This window comes from Erpetoichthys calabaricus, chromosome 10 (genome assembly GCF_900747795.2).
Source record: "Erpetoichthys calabaricus chromosome 10, fErpCal1.3, whole genome shotgun sequence".
Lineage (NCBI taxonomy): Eukaryota > Metazoa > Chordata > Cladistia > Polypteriformes > Polypteridae > Erpetoichthys > Erpetoichthys calabaricus.
In genome coordinates, this window is record NC_041403.2 from 166,792,469 (window position 1) to 166,812,874 (window position 20,406).

General features: G+C 41.4%; 1 protein-coding gene across 1 annotated transcript in view; it reads left to right on the forward strand.

Annotated features, from left to right (window-relative positions):
• The window catches only part of stx6 (syntaxin 6), a 48,117-nt gene extending 30,056 nt beyond the window's left edge, over nucleotides 1-18,061 (forward strand). The window contains 5 exon segments of the mRNA XM_051933052.1: nucleotides 471-533; nucleotides 8,410-8,538; nucleotides 10,110-10,216; nucleotides 13,106-13,200; nucleotides 15,716-18,061. Coding sequence (XP_051789012.1) covers nucleotides 471-533; nucleotides 8,410-8,538; nucleotides 10,110-10,216; nucleotides 13,106-13,200; nucleotides 15,716-15,792 — 471 coding nt within the window. The 3' untranslated portion in view covers nucleotides 15,793-18,061.
• Nucleotides 18,062-20,406: the final 2,345 nt, after the last annotated feature.

Sequence of the window (20,406 nt, forward strand, 5' to 3'; positions counted from 1 at the left end):
CCTTTCTGTTAGTCACTTCTGGGGTTGTGAAAATGAGATTATGTCTGTAATGAAGCCTCCCTGGTCCTGGGTGGAAGCTGAATAGGACTGCTCTGCCAGGAAGTTTTGGTTTTACCTTGCTTTTTTAATCGGGATTGGCAATTTCAACTGGAAAGGAAATCAAGATGCAAGCCTTATTAAATCTGCCCCCCTCTGAGCTTGTGTCACGCTTCTCACTGCAAGAGGCAGCTGCCTCCCAGCTGTGACTGCAATGACTCGTTTTTTTTTTTTTAAACACGTGCTTGAAGTTTTATTGATTGGTTTTCAGTCTTAAAATGTGTCCCTGTCTGTGCCATTGAGATCTTCTCCGTGGCTCCCTTCTGAGAATATCCTTTTTATGTACTGACAAGGCAGGGTTATTAATATTCTTCCCCCTACCTTTCTTAAAAAAAAAAAAATCTTTCTTTTTCTCTTCCCTTGTGTATGTCTAGGAAATGAAGGACCAAATGTCTAGTCCAATGGCACAAGCAATGTCCGACCGTAAAAACAGACAGGTAAGCAATGGTGTACTCGCCTTGGCCGGTCTCCATTTTGTTTGGTAAACCACAGCATTGGCATGTGCTGTAACTTCAAAAGTTTCTAGAGGAAATGCGAATGTCTAAAGTTCATCACCTGTGAGCTGCAACGACAACATTCCTTGAGCATTCAAGGACGGTCTTGAGAGTTTTCTTGCCGACTACAGAACACTAAACTGTGTCCAGCTGGTGCTTCAAGCATGCAAAACCACAAAGTGCAATGTGTCGCTAAAGACCCCTTTTCTGTATTCACACTCGCACGTCTTCCCTGCAACTCTGAGAGAGGGCTAGTGATGAACATGGTGAAAGATTTGACAAGGACATTGCAACGATGGAAAAGCAGGACCAGGGCAAGTGTAATCCATCAAAGCTGGCCGACTATTGTTGGGTAGAGAAATGAGAAGCAACAGTTGCGGAGTACAAACGAAAATCGTGAGGAAAACATCTTTAGTTCAGTTGAAGTAATGCAAGGTGTCAGCATCATGATGCGATTAAACACTCTTAATATTAAATAACAATTACTGTATATACTCGAGTATAAGTCGAGTCTTGAAACCGAACAAAATTGAATCAGACCCTGACTTATGCACTCGTTCAAAAATAAGACACTTAAATTTTTTTTTTACGTCTTCTTGTCTCCTCCAGTCTCGCATCAGTTTCTCAGGCGCATCGAAGTTTGTTGCAGCAGCTCGGTTAACAGTTTTTTTCGCCACTTCAACAACTTTTAATTTCAAACCAGCTTCATATTTTCTTCTGATCGAATGCTCCACCGTAGAGATGGGATGCTCTTATGATAAAGGTGTATGAGGGTATGAGACACAAAAAACACAAATCAGTGCAAACATCGCTTCAGAATAGTTTGGGTATTACCGTGTGGTCACATAGGTACAATACTTAGAAAACGAAGGCTGTGTGCTCTGTGGTTATTCTCTCAGGTGGGCGTTAGCATATTGTAATCTCTTGGACTAATAGCGTGAGTTTTCCCACATTCGATTTATACGACCGACATTATAAAATACCAGAAATTATGCGGTAAAATCAAGCCCCGACTTATCTGTGGGAGAACTTAAATGCGAGTATATACGGTAATCAAGTCAACATCAGTTAGGGGTTATTTTGAAATAAGTATTAGGGAAGTAGGTTACATAAATTTACCAAAAGAAGTGAAAATCAGCGGGAGAACTTATCCTCGAGTATATACAATAATGTCAGTTTCTGTAATTTCCTATGTCATATAGTCAATCTGAGAATAAATTTGTGTTAATTTTGAAAATGGCTATCATAATCACCAAGGCATTTTCAGGAAGCAAAACATTTGAAAAATGTTTGTTTTCCAGTGTTACTTATTGTGGAAATTGCCATGAGTAGGCCATCAATGCGCTATGTTCGGTGATGTAGCTCCAAGTGTTGTAAGGTAGCTTTGTACGCAGTCAAGAAATAGTTTTAATAATGAAACATTCTGATCTCAATTATTATTGGTTGAACCTTACTAGAAACACAAGGGCTCATCTCACAAGGACTTGCCCAGAGTTAAATTCAGAAGAGGTACTGATGTGTATCCTATCTCTGTCCAGTAACTGCAGAGATGGCTTGAAATACTGGACATCCTGTTCCAATATTTAAAATAATGATTTGATTTCACAATTAAAATCACAATTAGTAAAAAAAGATTAATTTAATCGAGGGTTTTTATTAGGTACTAGACAAAGAGCCCATTTCGACAACGTAAGATGAAACAGGCACGAGTTTGTGTCAGCAGTCTATGAAGAACAAATGATAAGTAACGAAGAAGTTGTTTTGTAATGATTGTAGTCCGCTTTACTCATTACTGTACAGGCTTGTACTGTTAGTTGATGAATTTTCCAGGCCTATAGTATAATATTGAATGATGAATGTTCCAGTACAATATGGAATAGTAATAAGTATAAGCACCACAAACCTGATATAGGTGTAATGAATGAATGCGTAATTGAATCAGAATGCGTAATTAGGCCTCGAGCTGTAGTTGAAATCGCCTTTCAGGCCTCTAGAGCTTTAATCGAAGTCGCCTTTCTCTTTGAATTTTTGGATGTCGGTCTCATAAGGTTTTTCAGGCAGCTGCGCAGAAGGCGACTGTGCATTCGGCTTCGGACGGACGTGAGTGAGTGAGTGAGGAGGCAGGTGAATTATGTATTAGGATAGTAGACACAGTTCTGCCATTAAGGATGTGGTTTGAACTTTAGCTTCAGTCAATTAAAAAGGAAATAAGATCTTGCAATACTACATGTTTTAAAGCATTTTTTTTAAATCATATTATCTTGGGGTCCCTGCCAATTTCCACTCTTAAAATAAACATGTTAAATATTCAGTGACTTGAGGTTTAACACTTGCAAACAAGTGGCAGTGAAGGTAGGCAGTGTTACAGACACGCGATACACAGCAAATGTTGAAGTGGCAAGGCAAGAAGAGCTCTCGCCTCTCCATATTATTTCAAAGGAAGATCTTTACAAATTCTCGGGGCACCTTGGTAGAAAAGTGGTAATTTCCATTAAAGCGTTGTCTTTAATTTGAATCAAATTTCTATTCCAACTGTTTGTCATCTTTGGATTGTAATGCTCCTGGTTGTGTATGCTACATCAGCCCAGTAAATGAGCTTTATGCAAGTAGGCAGAGGTGCTGCACCATCTGTGCTGAGGGATTTCCAAAGCCATTTGAGTGCAGCTCTCTCCTCCCACTTTGTGTGGCTTTTATTAAAGATATATATATATATATATTTATTTCTCATTACGTGTAACTTTTTTTAAGTACTTTTGTGAAATGTTTTTTATGTGTATCCATCACTAATAAAATATGGGGTTTTAGCTGAAGAAGGAGAAAAAAAATAGCCATAGCTTAATGCACATTCTGGCTGCTTTGTGTCCTTTTTCAGTAGGTCATCCAAGTTTTGGTCAGCCACTAATTTATTTGTATCAAGACATTTCTCTTTCCTTGTATATAATCAAGTCCTTGGAAGGGACAGGCACTTAATCTGCGAGTGACAAAATGTTCAGAATCTGTCAGATTAGTGTTCTCCGGAATTTTGAAGAGCTTACTTGAATGAGGTGAAGGGGTTTCTCGCCACAACTGCATCTGGCCTAATCACTGCTGAGGTGCAGCTGTGCCATGAAAATGAGATTCACTTTCCTAGCCATTAAAATTAATGGTCTTCATCACATATGTTACTGGCACTGACATTACCATATAAAATGCATTGGACTTTAGCTTGGAAACAATTATTTGCAAGAATCGTTCCCTTTCGATATTTCTAGGATATTTCTTTTTATTTAAATTGTTCATTTAATATAATGCGTATGATAATTGGCTTTGATTCTGTAATTATTTAATGAGTATCAATAGTAAGCATCAGTTGTTCCTGTTTTAATAGGCAGTTTTCAAAGTATATCAAAAAATACTTAAATGGGCTGATCATTTGTCTGCCTGAAGTTAGAAACGCCAGGCTGGCCCTGACTCTTACTTTTCACATTGTTCTAGTTTCTTTCTTTTTCCAGTCAGCTTTAGATCATTCTGGCCCAAGAGGTTTTTTAATATGAGGTACCCTGCATTACAAAATATTAAAACAGCCTGATTTTAAAAAAATAAAAAAAAAACCTTTTCAAAAAACTCAGTGGAGGAAGTTGGAGCTTGGCAGGTCAACAAGTTTGTTACTTTTCAGCTTTACTTCTTCTCAACTTTTAATGGCTTTCCATCAAAATGACTTCAGTTGATTTGAGTTACGCCAGCCCAACCCTCTCCAGTTTCAAAGGACAGCACTGATCAGACATATGAAGAGCCTGTTGACAAAGAGTGCAGAGGTGGTCTTGTTGAGCATCTCTTCAGGGCCTTCTGAAGTGGCATGATTGATTTCTTAATGATGGAGATGATTAGATGAAATCCCGGGCAACATTTCAGTTTTACAAATACGCATGCAATCCTCTAACTCAGGGGTTCTCAACATCGGTCCTGGAGGCCCCACTGTGGTTTCAGGTTTTTGTTCCAACCAAATTCATAATCAGTGACAACACCTGATAACACTGATCTCAATTAATTAGCTGTTTTTTTTTTTTCTCTTCTCTTATTCTACATTAAGAAAGCACTGCAGCATGTTTTACATTTATAAGACATTTAGGCATATTTCTGCTTTTGCTATAGATTTAAATGCTTAACAACCTTTTGTTGATTTCAGTCTATTTTGCCCTTTCTGTGTGCAGTTTTCTCCCTTCATTGTATCGTAATAATGACAACCAGCAGAGCAGACAGCCAGGCAAACGGCACTGAATAAATGAAAGGCTGCAACTACTTCAGCGTTAGACCCACTAATTAGAAAATGATGAATTAATTAAACAATTAGAACACCCGGCAAAAAATTGAATGAAAATCAAGACGAAGATATTGTTAAAAAGAAAACAAAAATACATGTTTCCCATATAACTGCTTGGTACATTTTAATATTTATTTACCATACTTCGTTTTCTAATTTCTATATTTGTCCCACAACACAGAATCTGGCAAATAACAATTCACTTAATTAGCCCAGGAGGCCAATTAAAAACTGAAGCTGGTTGGAACAAAAACCTGCAGCTACAGTGGGACCCCAGGTCCGACGTTGAGAACCCCTGCTCTAACTGTTCACAATTGCCCCTTTTTTGTCTTGCCATTAATTCTAAATGCAGTAAGAAGTGTTTCCTGAAAAAAGATTGGAAGAATTTGTTATATCGCTTTCTGTTTCCATTCATATGGTGGAAAGTTGTAACACAGATGAAGTGATGTGACATCCGTTCAAGTTTATTATGTGTACATAACACAATGAAATTCTTGGTTGCAGGTCTCCTCAGAACAGTTGATATTACAAATAAAAGAAGACACACACAAAAAAGTTTACATAAAATGCAACACATGCAAATATACAAACAGTATATACTGTATACAGTTTATGTATATAGATAGGTACATCTAGAGATATGGTGGTCATCCAAGACAATGACAAGCTCAAACAAAACTAAATTTTTGGATGCCAACCCGTCAGTCCCCTTTTACTTAACAGGCTGAGCAAAAAACTGTGGTCTCCAGAATAATGTGGCTGGTATATCTATGGCTGCTTCATCTAAAGTGTTTTGGAGCTGTGACGCCTCCTTCTGGGCAGTTGTGTTTTTAGGGTGGTATCACATACCGGGGAAGAACTTGTGGGTTGACCCTCTGATGCACATTCATGATGAAATATGTGTGTGTGTGTGTGTGTCAATATATATATATATATATATATATATATATATATATATATATATATATGGTTGGGCAAAAGTAGGTTTTCTGTATGGGGGGAAAAAACATGCAGGTTATGATTATCACATTAGCTTTATTAACTCAAAAGAATGTCACAGAACACTTCAGATGCAGCTCATATGTAACAATAATAATACAAATTAATAAATAATGCAAGAATAAACTCTGTGTTTCACGTACTCACATCTGTAAACCTACTTTTGCCCACCCCTGTATAAGAACTGTGGCTTTAGAAAGTGTTCAGACCTCTTCACTTTCTGCATCCCATTCTTCATGGCAGGTCCTCTTAAGGTCCACTAGGTTTTATAGGCAACACCTGTAAACTGCCATCGTCGGGTATTTCCACACCTGTTCTCTGAGGTGTAAGCCTGGGCTTTGGCTGGGCCACTCAAGAGCACTTAGCACTTGACCCAAATCACTGTATGTATATACAGTGCCTATAAAAAGTTTTCAGATTTTATTGTTATAACGCATTGAATCACACTATTTGATTTGTTTTTTTGTTTTTTTTTTAACTCAGATTAACAGAAAAAGACTCTTTCATAGTAAAGTGAAAACAGGTCACTGCAAAGTGAGCTAAATTAATTACAAATACAGTGAGAAGTCAAGCAAAATGACACCTTTTATTGGCTAACTGTACAGATTACAATATGCAAGGCCCCTTCTTCAGGCAGGTTGTAATCACATTGCATATTGTAATCTGTTGGGCCAATAAAACGTCATTTTGCTTGACTTCTCACTGCTTCCATCGTGGCTAACACGGTATAACACCCTACTACTAATTAGAAATATAAAATGCAAAGTAATTGACACAAGTAGTGGACTCCAATAGCTGACAGCAGTTCAGTCACTGGTTTGCAGCACATCTTATTTATGGTCATTATGTTCTGCTCCCCATGTGCACATACAACACTGTTGCTTTCACGCTGCTGTCCAGTTCAGTTTGATTGGTGACTCTAAAGCAGCCTTGTTTATGAGGTGCAACATGTGACCAACTTGACTGACGCCGCACAAAGTGCTCTTTATCTTTAGTTTATCCACATTACCTGTTGTGACAGCATGCGCTGTGAATGTAATGTATTTTGTAATAATTTGTAATTGAACATATGAAAACATATTTCAGCAGGTAATTTCTTTATTGCCAGGGGAGAAGAGTATGCTCTGGGGAACACTCTGGGGTTGTGCGTTGCTGTATAGAATGGTTTTCAACCAAGAGGATTAATGAACCTCCATACCACCAGTTTACATTTACATTTATTCACTTAAGCAGATGCTTTTATCAAAAGCGACTTACAAAAGAGGTCAACATAATCGAATAGACATCCATCTGGGGGACCGTTTTAAAATGTGCATGTTAAAAAGAACTTTAAAGTACTGCACAGGAAAAAAGCAAATGTCTTCCCCCATAATTTAAAACATTGGAAATGGAAACCTATAATTTGATTTTGTGAACGAAAAACAATGACAGCTCTGTTAAAGCCAAACTTCTCTTTACCTGTCCAAAGACAAATGTGCTGTATTCCAGTTTTCAAATTATTATGCCGTAAATTGATACAATGGGAAGAAAGAGGAAAAAAATGATTTCACAGGTCATATGGGTAACATATATATCACATTGAATTATGTGATACTGGTTTTGTTTTACTATTCTTAATTATAGAATTGGCAGATGCACGATTGATGTGAACAATTATAACCGATTATGTTGAGCCACTTCCTGACAAATCAGCCCCATCGTTTCAGCCCTTCTGAGTTTAAAGCAATGTAAATGCCGGTTAGTTTAGTATTATGGGGCCAAGCCTTATCGTACTCTTGATGGAATATGTATGCTCATGGTCTTATTCATTACCAAGGCAAGACAAGATTGAGATTGAGGAATTAGCCCCATGTAGGGCCCTGTCTAGTGAAACATGAAGAACAACTGACCAGCATATCTGAAAGCAGATGTTCACCGTAGGAGTATCATTATTTTGTCGGTTAGGCCTGGGAAAAGAGCAGGGACATGCACATTCAAAATCCATTAAAACTCTGCTCCGATTCCATTTAAAGCCTCTTGACGGCCACTTTTTAATAGCTTGTGAAACTGCGAGCAGCATCCACAGTTACTTTTGAGGTGGTGACCATTGTCGTTATGTTCCTAGTCTTGGCTGACTATTCGTTTGGACAAATTTCAGAACACATTTGTCCTAATGTTATATTTCTAGGGGGGCCGTAAAACAAGAAATGAACGTGGAAGTATGATTGCTGTTTTCTTCTTATGGTAAGAGAGCTACCTTGACAATTGCTTGCGAGCCCATCAATCCATCACATGTGCTACATTCTGCTAAATTATTAGAATTTGTAAATTTTACTTACTGTACATGTAAACAATGCATTGAGAAGTTTGTTCACTGTGAAAGGTTTGTCACTGGTTAGCCATTTCATGATAAGCAGTTTTTTTTTTTTTTATGTAATGTAAAAGGATTTAGCTATGCCCAGTATCATGATGTACTGTATCTGTGCAAGAAAAGAAGTTACTTGATGATTGATAAAACGTCAGCTTTATTAATGTGTGCAGGCCCTGCTGGGAGATGGAGGGATTCAGGGGAAGAGCTGGAACTCTGGAGGGGATAAATACATGCGACTAGACCGGGAGCTGCAGTCTGCCAATTCACAATTCATTGAAGACCAGCAGTCGCAGCAGCAGGTAAGCTGGGACCCTAAGTGAAAATGTCTTGGACATGCCATACCACAAGAGAGGCTCAGAAAGAGAATGTTTTAAGCATAGATTTAAAGCTTTTTTAACTGTATATGATGGGTAACATTGATGCTTCACAGCTCCAGTGTCCTGAGTTCCATTCCTGGTGTGGCACGGTCTATATTGATTTTGCAAGAGATGCCTGAGTCTCCATGGGCTTTTTACCAGCATTGCTTTCCTGCCTTCAGTCATCAGTTGTCCCCCTGAGAGATGGATGGTGTTAATGCAAAGGACATATTGGGTGCTTCAAGTGCCACCTTCATTTTAATCATAGAAGCAGAGTTAAAAAGTGATGTTGCCACAGGCCTCCGTAATACTTATGTGCACATTTCAGCTTTAGCCTCCAATTTTACATTCATTTTAGGCCTTCTTCCATTACAGAAGTTACTTTGAACAATTCATGGGTCATTGAAGCGTGACCCTGGGAATATACTGGCTTTGTGTTTCTAGCATTGGACAGTAATTCTGTCTTTAGCCAATATGGCATTCATTTAACTGTAATAAAAATATATTTATTTGAACATGCATGTCTTTAAATGTTTTTTCTTTACCAGTCATAATATGGAGACTTTAAAGGAAAAACCCAGTGACTGTTTAGGCCAAAGGCTAATTAAGTTTTAGCCCTACTGAATTAGCCTGTCAAAGGCCCATGCCCCTTACTTCAGGGTGTTTTCGTTATCATTTTTCTGCTAACTGTCATTTCTTAGCCTCTCTGCAGTTACAGATAATCTGAACGCAAGTAGGGTCTCAGACCAAAATCTGTTAGAAGTGGTGTGTGTGTGTGTGTTGTATTTTTTTTTTCTTTTTTGCTTTACGTATCCATTATGCCCCCTCCCTGCCCCACACACCAAACCTAATGACATTAATGCAGAGGATCAGGAGATATACAGCTGCTTTCAGGTTGCATTTTGTTAACACCAAAGCCAGTAGTGTATGATATGTTCCCTGAGCACAGCTTGGTAGATTAGACCCATTTATCTTTTCCACTTCAATATCTGGGTCAGATTGTTAAGCAAGCTCTGACCCGCTGTTTCCATGCTAATGGCCGTATGCACAATATTGTCCATTTGACCACTGCTTTCACTTTTCTGATGGATTTGTGCCACAATTTCTTGTGGGTCCCTTGTGTACTGTCCTGTTTTGTACTCTGCAGCTATTCTAGGCCCCCCTCGGTTGCTCAAGCATCTGCTCAGACTTGCACACAACTGCTGTTTGCCAGGCTTTATGCTTTGCTTTTGTTAGCAGATTAACCCCTGCAGGTCTCTTCTGGTACACCTTTGAAAATGAAGGCCTTAACACCTTAGTCCCGCACAGCACCTTTTCTTTGCTTAGCCTTCCAAGCACATTTAGTGTCAACAATCAGAAAAACAAAACCTAATGGTGGGTTTATTTATTACTACCATAGGTCAATACTGACTTTAGAGTTTTGAAGCAAAGATCCAGCCCCCCCACCCCCCAGCTGGGCAGATTTGTTTCATTCCATGTGCTTTATTTTACCTTTACTATTTTGAATTATTCAGCTGATTATGGAGCAACAGGATGACCAGCTGGAGCTGGTGTCGGGTAGCATCGGGGTGCTGAAGAACATGTCGCAGAGAATTGGCCAGGAGCTGGATGAGCAGGCAGTGTAAGTGCATGGTTTCATTTTGCTGCTGGCACACAGTGACCTAAAAAACTGGAGAATGGGGCAAGACCCCTTTCAGAAGCCAAGATATTCATTTAGCAGACTCTTTTATCCAAGTCGACTTACATACCGTATAAACTCGCGTATAAGTCGATCATAAAATTAGACCCCAACTTAAACGCCTGTTCAAAAATACGACACTTGATTCAATTTTGTTTTTTGTTTTTTTCCTGCCTTTTCCAATCTCGCTTCAGTTTCTCAGACACGTTGAATTTTGTTGCTGTTACTAATTTGTTTCGCCACTTCAACGGCTTTTAATTTAAAACCAGCTTCATATTTTCTTCTGATCAAACGCTTCATCGTAGATAAGGGATGCTGTTACGATAAAGGTGTATGAGGGGGTGAGATACAAAAAAACACAAATCAGTGTAAACGTCGCTTCAGAATAGTTTGGGTATTACCGTGTGGTCACGTAGGCACAACACATAGAAAAAAAAAAGCAGCGCACTCCGTGGTTACTCTCTCAGGTGGGTGGGTGTTAGCATATCGTAATCTCTTGGACCAACAGCGGGAGTTTTCCGCATTCGACTTATATGACCGACATTATAAAATACCAGAATTTGTACAGTAAAATCAGGCCCCAACTTATCTGTAGGAGAACTTAGATGCGAGTATATACGGTAATCAAGTCAACATCAGTTAGGGTTTATTTTGAAATAAGTATTAGGGAAGTAGGTTACATAAATTGACCAAAAGAAGTGAAAAAACCTTAAAGGTCATCAACTATTAAACAAATTAAAGCACAAGACTAAATAAAATTAGCCTAACTACAGAAAAAGCCTTTTACATAACTATTAGCAATTAGAAAGGTCGTCACACAACAGGACAACTGTTCAAGATTAAAATATATATATATATATATAACATATAATTGATGGTGGCAAGAACTGGAAACATCTACACACATTTTCAAAACTCCAGAAGATCTGATAACGGGTTTAAATATCTCTCGTTTTCAGGGTGCCAGTTTAAAGTCGTGTATTTTCCGTAACAAAGTGAGCCCAGAATGACTGCTTTTTTGTACAAAAATATAATAAATGGTTTCTATTGTTGTAACTGATAGTTTTAACATTTTAGTATCAGATATTTTATTTTCTCACTGTAGTTGTCAAATGATTTTTTTATTTCTATTCCGCTCTAACACCCCCATAACCAAAAGTCAATATCAGATACCCGAGCCTGTACACCTAAACCACGGCTCCCACCTTCCCCATAAAGTGTTTATAATGAGCTGCTCATGGAGCCCTTTATAGAGCAATTTATCATTCAAGCATGAAGTCATAATCATGTCCTAAATTATATTCTGTATCATGCATTTCCCTTTCAGTGCCACTCAGGGTATAATGTTTCATGCCTTCTATTAGTACCACCATTTCATTTGCTAAATTAAGTAATCTCATTGGGTTCTTGATTTATTTAATCTTGTATGCTCATTTGTTACTTGAATTCTATCCCCTAAAGTGTTGCATTGCTTTTTCTATTGGTATGTGATACATTTGTTCAGTGTTTCCCAACCTTTTTTCCTGTGTGCTGGCACACTTTTTGCAACAGAAAATATCAGAAGGCACATCACTATTTTACTAACCATATATACCCTTAACCCTTATACACATGCTCAACTGTCCAATGGGACAGGACTACCGGAGAAGCCGATAACAAAGCAATTCTGAGATGGGCGTTTACAGACACAGTGCTTAGTGAACAGTTTGGTGGCATCTTCCAGCTGCTTTGTCCCTTTGCCCGCCCCTCTCTGCCTCGGAGGCATTTCAGATGCCCGCTGGCGACCACATACCCAGGCAAATGGACTGTAGCATTCAGGAGACGCGTCTGAAGTGCTCCGAGTGCTGTGTCTGAAACATAGCGATCACAGAGCTGCTTTTATACCAGCTTCTCCAGGTAGTCCTATCCTCCTCAGACCAGTCCTTCTCAGGTTCAGACCCCGGTGCACTACACTATTATTTCCACGGCACACCTGGGTAGCTCATGGCAAAACACTGCACCGCGCCCCCCTGGTTGAAAAACACTATTAGTTAATAAGTGGAATGATAGCTATGAGGCCTATCAAAACTGGGCAAGAGAAGTTCTGAGTTCTTCAAGTTCATTCAAAATAGTGCCAACAACCCCAAAACCATTTTGGACATTATCAAAGATTTAACAGCCCCCTACCCCACCCTTATCCACTTTTGACAGTTTGTCTAAAGGAAAGTGGGCAGGTCTTCAGTGGTAGTAGTGGAATTCCTTTTGCGTATTTTGCAGTAAAAGTGGGCATGCTGATTGCTGCGTGCCTCAAGTCTGCAAGGACCCCCGCTTTCATAGAATTGAGATGATGTGCTTTCTTCAACGGTAGACATTACATACGTGCTCATTTAGCAGAATAAAGCACTGCCAATAGCACTGTGCTTCCCACATTAAGCATTCTTTTGAATTTCTTTATTCAAACAGAGTGCACCCTTGAGGCTAAAGTGCCAGGCTAGAAAGCGCAAGTGCTCAGGTTCAGTTAACACCACCTACTCTGTGTGATGTCGAACAAATCCCACATCCTGTTCTAATCCGCCAGCCATGATAATGTGCACCTACACAAAAACCGGTCTGGGATTGTGCTCTTCAAAAAGGTGCTGCCCAGTGTTTGCCTTTGCTGCTTTATGTATCGGTGTTTCAAATTGAGCACTTGTAAGTGTGAAGGCCAGAATTTAATTTTGCAGTTTCTTTGTCGTCACACAAAAAAACAATCAATAATTTCAGTCAGAGATGGAGATTTACGATATGGAAAGTTGTTTTTTTTTTCCTTTCCCCTCCTTCTTGGCAATACTATTGCTTCTTCTTTGTCTATAGGATGCTTGATGACTTTTCACATGAGATGGACAGCACACAGTCCCGCTTGGATAACGTCATGAAAAAGCTGGCAAAGGTCTCTCACATGACGAGTGGTAAGTTGATCTGGCTCAAATTCACACAAAACTGTCCAAATGATTCCACTTTCTGAACTAATTGAATCATTGGGTGAGGAACCCATCCTAGACAGAGGTGGTAGACTATGCTCAGATGTTCTGCCAAACATTTTAGGGATGTTTCTGAGCACATTTTTAGGTAGTGACGGGAGAGGAGGCTTGGCTGTGCTTCAAAATTCACACTCTGTTTAGAGCTGTTTAGTCTCCTCTAAATAAGGTGCTTCTTTCTGGAGGCCCTTGTAAGAGTGTGTGGATTATTTCGTGGAGAGGGGGTGGGGTTGGGGAGGTGATCATAGTTAAATACCTTTGTAGTCTGGAATGTTAAGTCGGCCTTTCTCTAAATGCTTCACAAACCAGCCCTGCCTTCTATAGTGTGGGAATGATCTCAAGCAAGTGACTCAAAAGTGTTAAAATGGGTTTCCCAGGGTGTGTTCAGTGCTTCCAATCCAGGAAGGAAAGGCTGGGCTTGTACACCACCCACCCTCCCAAAAAGGTATTGTTTTTAAGCGCCAGGACTTGACCTCCAGGATTGCAAGGAAGTGTCTGGTGCCGAAGAAGGAAATGACTCATTTTTATTTTGTTTTTCCTTCATGAAAGAAAAAGTTTTGTGTATGTTTGGTGCAAGTTAATGAAGTGATATTAGATAAATGGGTTAAAAACACGAGGTAATTAGACCCATGAGTTTTATGTTGGGAAGAGATACAGGTAGTGTAAGGACAAGCCAGTCAAAGGCACATGCCATAATGTCTCACAGGTCTGCCCTTAGGTGAACTGGAGCACAATCGGCATTTCTGACCTGCCTGTTTCTCTCTTGCTTGGCTCTGTTAACGTATGTGTATGGCAGGCACTGCTGAATACTAACACCTCTTAACCGTTTGTCACAAGCCATTGAAGAATAATGAGCAGCACATCTGATTTGTATGTGCTGAATTAGGAGCCTGTTATGAATTGATCAGCTGGCTACTCACTATGGCTCCCTGCCCACTTAGTGAAATCAGCAGCTTCTTTCTTCGAGTCTTTGTGCCTCGTTTACCAGAGTGCCCACCCAGACCTTGCCTAAGCAAATAATGTCGGGCTTGATGAGCATGTAGGATGTTATACTTGCTGTCAAGGTGCAACATAAAAGGAGCTGTGTGACCAGTTGTTAATGTGCCTGGGGGGGATTTGGGAAGGAGGTGACGGACACTGAGGGTAGTGTTGACAATTCTTACTGTGTTGTAATTGGTTGTTAAGATGACAGTTATCATGTTATCAAATCACCTGTGACATGCACCTAACACAGAATGTGGCAACTAACCTCTTAGGTTCTTTTTTTAATGAGTGATAGCTGTCTTTATTTCCAACCCAGTTTACCACCAATAGAGGGCTACTTAAGGGGGACCGCATTTAGACAAGAAATGGAGGATCTAGCTTCTTGGCTCACTGGTGTGTATTAGACAGAGACACTTAAAAATGATATTTAATTTCATCAAAACCAATAGCAGCAAATATAGGCAATACAAAGAATTATTCAATCGGTGGATTCATGGAGTTTTTATACAGTCGTAGATGTCATTGTCCAACCCGCTATATCCTAACACAGGATCACGGGGGTCTGCTGGAGCCAATCCCAGCCAGCACAGGGCACAAGGCAGGAACAAACACCAGGCAGGGCACACACACACACCAAGCACACACTAGGGACAATTTAGGATCGCCAGTGCACCTAACCTGCACGTCTTTGGACTATGGAAGGAAACCGGAGCACCCGGAGGAAACCCAAGCAGACACGGGGAGAACATGCAAACTCCATGCAGGGAGCGAACCCAGGTATCCTTACTGCGAGGCAGCAACGCTACCACTGCACCACCGTGCCACCCCGGTCCTAGATGCCATTTCCCAAATGGTTTCTTTCTTTAGTTGCAAGTTACATATTCTTAATTTAAAAGTAAAAAGAAACCAGGGAAGAGAGTTGCATTAAAATGTCTCCAGCAGCAACAGGTGGAAAGCTCCATGAAAGTGTCAGTTTCGGCTGAAGATTTTCCTTTAAAGTGTCCATTTTTACAACTGCTCTTTACTGAAGAGTCAGAGAACTCTTATATTCTTCTAAAAAGGCAGCTGCTCTCTCCCTGCCTTCTCACATCCACAAAAACACCTGGCTTGCCTATATTTTCATCACTCAACAGAGTGCACCAACACTTTTGCAGTTTCTCAAGACACATTGAAAATGTTATTGAGTCATTATCACTAAACTCAAGGGGAATCCAAAGCTGCACTCTCTAACTAAACAAAATGCTACGACTCCTGCTTTGCTTTTTGGCTTTCCCAGAATGCACTGAATTCCTGTTCAGCTTGACTAGACATTCAACCTGAAAACGGTCAGCTGAAAACGTTGGAAGTATCTCCCATACGCCGGGATTTGCATGAGTAACTGTGTTACCTTCATTTAATCTTTTGAGCGTGATGATTGTGTATTTTTCCATTTATTTCTTTCTATGTTTTTTTGGTTTTTCAGATCGACGCCAGTGGTGTGCTATCGGCATACTTCTCACTATCCTGTTGGTGGTGTTGATTCTCTTCTTTTTTCTTTAATGGACAGACAGGACTGGGTGTAGGGGAAGGTCTGGTCTTCCAGAGCATTTTGGAGTCCGGCAGGAGGATAAAGCGAGGGGATTGTCCTTTACTGAGCAGCCACTTTCACGATCCAGAAACATTTATGTCCTTGACAGTGTATGTGTGAATGTGTGTGTTTATTTCCCAGTGACTAAGCACATCTCGGACTTCTTCTCCAACCCTTACGCTGCATTTTATGTTTCACAAAATGACTGAAGTTACGTGAACAGTATTTCAGCAGCTTTATGGTTGGGGGTGAAAGTCTTAAATATTTTACCTTACAGCTTATTCAGGGATGAACTCCATCATATTTGTTTGTTGACCCGTCCTCAGTATTTTTTTTTTTTTATTTGGACCCTAGTTGTCCAGAACCTTTAGGGGCTTTGGAGGGCAGGGACTGGGCTGAGGTGTGTTACCCAGTATTACTTTGTCTGATATGTGAAACTTTCTAGGAGGTCTTCAACTTCTTTCTTTTTATGACTGTAAATCATGTTCAGACACAGTTAATGCTAATTACCATGAACCTAAGGGTTTACTTTGAAATGCTTACATCAAGGGCATTGAGACCAGAATCCACCAAGCTTGGTAATATGGGACAGTGAGTGGGAATCGGTTTGCTCCGACAGGCTTAAGGTCCATTTGGCGTGGCCTGTCTTATTGTCTGGGATCCACAATACCCAAGTTTGACGTTTGCAGATCTTTGACTGATGCGGTGTTCACGCTGGCCCCCTCATTCCAGAGTGAGAGGGGTGCTGCGACGATGCATGCTTTTGTGTATCTTGACAGCACAGGACAGTCACTCTTGTTAGTACAGAGAGGGATTCCTTGCAGCAGAGCAAAGCAGAATGAAGTAGTGCTTTAAACTTTATTTGCAATGTGACACTTTTTACATTTTTTTTTTGTTCCTTAGAGGAGTGTGGGTAAACTTCTACACTTGTGTTTTTGTTATCATCATTGTTCCTTTCCCCGTCTTCTTTTTTAGGAGTATGTTTTGAGCAGCAACTAACTTGTCATCAAAGCACTTAAACAGAATTCAGGCTGACATTATTTGCTCTTATCCAGCCTATAAATGGCACTAATTAGAGTGCAGGGATTTTGGGAACACTAACTGGCCCATGCCACGCATTTTTAAAAAGGCTGCACTGTAGTTTCCTTCATCTTTTAAAATTCCGCTATCTACGTAACTCCTGAATTATTGGCCCTCCACGTTCCCTTCAGATAGCATTAGTAGTGGCGCTGCTTTATTTCACTTTGCACACAAAATGCTCAACGTGCGGTTTATTCTCCGACATGGTTTCCAGCCTGCTCGCCCCAGATCACCATAGGTGGTAGACAGCAGGGTGTGTGCACACCGAGTGTGCTTTCACATATGTGACCGGCAGCCCTGAATATGGGGGTCAGTGGCACGGTTTATTGCCATTTAACGGTCTTCCTGGTGAATGCGGGCTTTCCAGCACTTCCTGCTCCTCGCTTGTCTGGCACAGGAGCAGAGGCCGTTTTTCTCCGGTGTGCATAATGAATTGAACATCCACGAGCCGGCCGGCTGGCAGTTTCCCCAGGGTTTGATTAAGACTCTGCAGGCTTATCTGTGTTGGCAGGCTGACATACAGAAGCCTGACGATTGGCATTTCATGTGCCAGTTTCTTCTGGCTTACCAAGTTTATTTTGTTCTTTTTTTTTTTGTGTTGCAGTGGTGTGGTATCTCCCGCCACGCTCCTTGTTTTAACTGTTTGGTTTTTTTTTAATGTACACACATCTATCAGAGCAGCATGTTTTTAGCCTTCTTGTGATGTTGTCCACTATTCCGTTGTGTCACATGTTTAAGTTAGGACCTTACATGTCGCGTGGCTGGAGTGGGCCAGCCCAGAGCCCTGGTGACAGATGAAACATCCTGGCGCCCGGTGTGTTGTTTGGTAGCCTTAAGCGTTCAGTCTTGAGTTTATTGAACGGACTGCACTTGACAATTAAATGGTGGTCTTGTGTGAAGTGTCTAAAGAGCCAAAATTGGCATTACTAAAAAAGTGAAGCGATGCTTGTGCTAAAACTACTGTTTTTCAGGTTTGGTGATTTGAATATGTTCATGCCCCGAATGTATCCTGATCATCTGATTGTTTTGCACTGCTGGTCCGTAACACTTCTAACCATGTGATTCTGTGGCTGAACCGAAAGTCGAGGCAAAAAAATAAAAATCCAAAGTGTTTGTCACTTGGCTCTGTGTATCTGAATAAAGAAAGCTTACATCATCCTGCACAGACTCCCAGTTGTCCTCTGTGTTTCCATTTCCATTCGTGAGGTGCAGCTCAAAGCCGGGCAGTGGTGGTCACAAGCCTGCTATGAAAGCCATCTGTATCCAAGCGGCCCTCCCTGACTGCCACCCCCTCTCATCTCGTAAGTAAAGAAGGTAGCTAGAAGGCAGGAGCCGGGTTTGCTGCCGACTTCTCCGGTCTTCAGACACGCCTCTGCGTGCCGAGGAAATTGCAGGGTTATGCTTTTTCAAATGGAGTCATAAATCACGGAGGGCAGCGAAGACAAGCGGTGGCCTCGTATCGGAGGGCATTTCAAGAACGGCAGCACAGGAAAAGGGCGGAGATGCTCCAGGGATCTGCGTCAAGCCACACAGTTGCCTTCCTGACGGGTGGCAGTGCGTGTCTGTCACATCGGTCACCGCTTCTGCAAGGTCACTGCGCCGCTGTGTAAGGTGAGCGGAGAACAGAGGGAAGCGTTTGGATCGTGTCGAAGAAGTGAAGCCAGCGAATCTGCTTCGTGCAAGAGTCTTTGGTCGAACATGGTCACTGCCACTGAGAAAGCTGGGTGCCCCTTTGATTTAAGATGGTTGGAAATGTGCAGCCACTGACAGAAGAGCCAGAGAGAGCCACCCCATTTCTATCACAGGTGAATTTGAAGCTTGAAAAATTAAAGGCCTTAGCTTCAGAAATGATTAAGGGTTCAAGCCTTCCTCATTGACTTAACCGATTGGCACAAAGCGAGACGGAGAGACGTGCAGGGAGAGGGCCTTCATCTGCTGCCCATGGGTCTCACAAAGGCCACCTCCGTCTAATTACAATGTTGGGGGAAAGTGATGGTGTGTGACAGCAGGTGGGGGCTGCAGGTTCTCAGGCCGGCCTTTTATCTGTGAGGCAGGCGACAGCTGAGTGCGGGCCCCTCGGGGAGCAGGGCCAGGCTGTCTCAGACAGCTGGGCTAATTAGCATTGCAATGCAGGGCCTGGGAAATGGGGGCAGGGACGGAGAAGCGCTTTTTAACACCTTACGCCCCTCAGTGGACCTTGTCTGCCGTTCGTGCAGAGGATGGGCACAGGGCATGCCGGGTGCTTGTGGTCCACTCAAACAGGTCGGCATATTTCTGGCTTATGTTAAATTTTCAAGAAACACTTTAGGATGAAAATTGAGAAGAAAGGCTGAGGTGGTTTGAGCAGGTGTAGGGAAGAAAGGATGAGGGTGATTGTGTAAAGCGGTGCACCAACACAGTGGTGGAGAGGGTGAGGCCCACAGGGAGGCCGACTAATCATAGCGACATGTGCCTGCAAGGGAGAATTTTGTGACCCTATAAACCAAGAAGAGAGTCCAGATGCTACTGGGATGCCATCAGTAACAGAGTTCAGACACTAGAAGGTGACTTATGGATAGCGTCATTAAGAGTTCAGACACTAAAGGGCGACATAATTGGGGATGCCATTAGCAACGGTTCAGACAGTAGAGTGCTGGGGACAACATCAGTCACAGAGTTTAAATATGGGGGCAGCATAGGGGTGCCATCAGTAACAGAGTTCAGACACTAGAGGGTGACTTAGGGATGGCCATCATTAAGAGTTCAGACACTAGAGGGTGACATAATTGGGAATACCATTAGGAACGGTTCAGACAGTAGAGTGCTAGGGGTGCCACCATCAGTAACAGAGTTGAGACACCGGAGGGCGACATCAGTCACAGAGTTCAGATAAGGGGGGGCAATATAGGGGTGTCGTTAGTAACAGAGTTCAGACACTAGAGGGCGACATAATCGCTGATGCTATTAGTAACAGTTCAGATGCTAGAGTGCTAGGGGTGCCATCAGTAGCGGAGTTGAGATACTAGGGGGCAACATAGGCATGCCATCAGTAACAGGGTCCAAACACTAGAGAGCAACGTAGAGATACCATCAGTTCCTGCGCTTAGACACCAGAGGGCAGTGTAGTTTGGGATCCCATGAGTGGTGCTGGAGAGTGAGGTGATGTACTGCATGCCCATTAGCATATGCAAGTATGAATTTCACTCAGCTCTAGAATGGCCAGTAGTGGCAGCTTGATGGCCGAGGGCTCCAGGACTCTGAACAAATCCAAATCCTATTATGTGATATCATCTACTGTTGAATTCTGCTCTCTGCTTGTACTGTTTCTATTGTATTGTAGTGAGGATTATTTGTGTTCTGTATATTGTATTGTATTTACCACACCCCCTTTTTTGACACGCCCAACCTACCTGGAAAGGGGTCTCTCTTTGAACTGCCTTTCCCAAGGTTTCTTCCATTTTTATCCCTGCAAGGTTTTTTTGTGAGTTTTTTCTTGTCTTTGTAAAGAGTTAAGTCTGGGGGGGGCT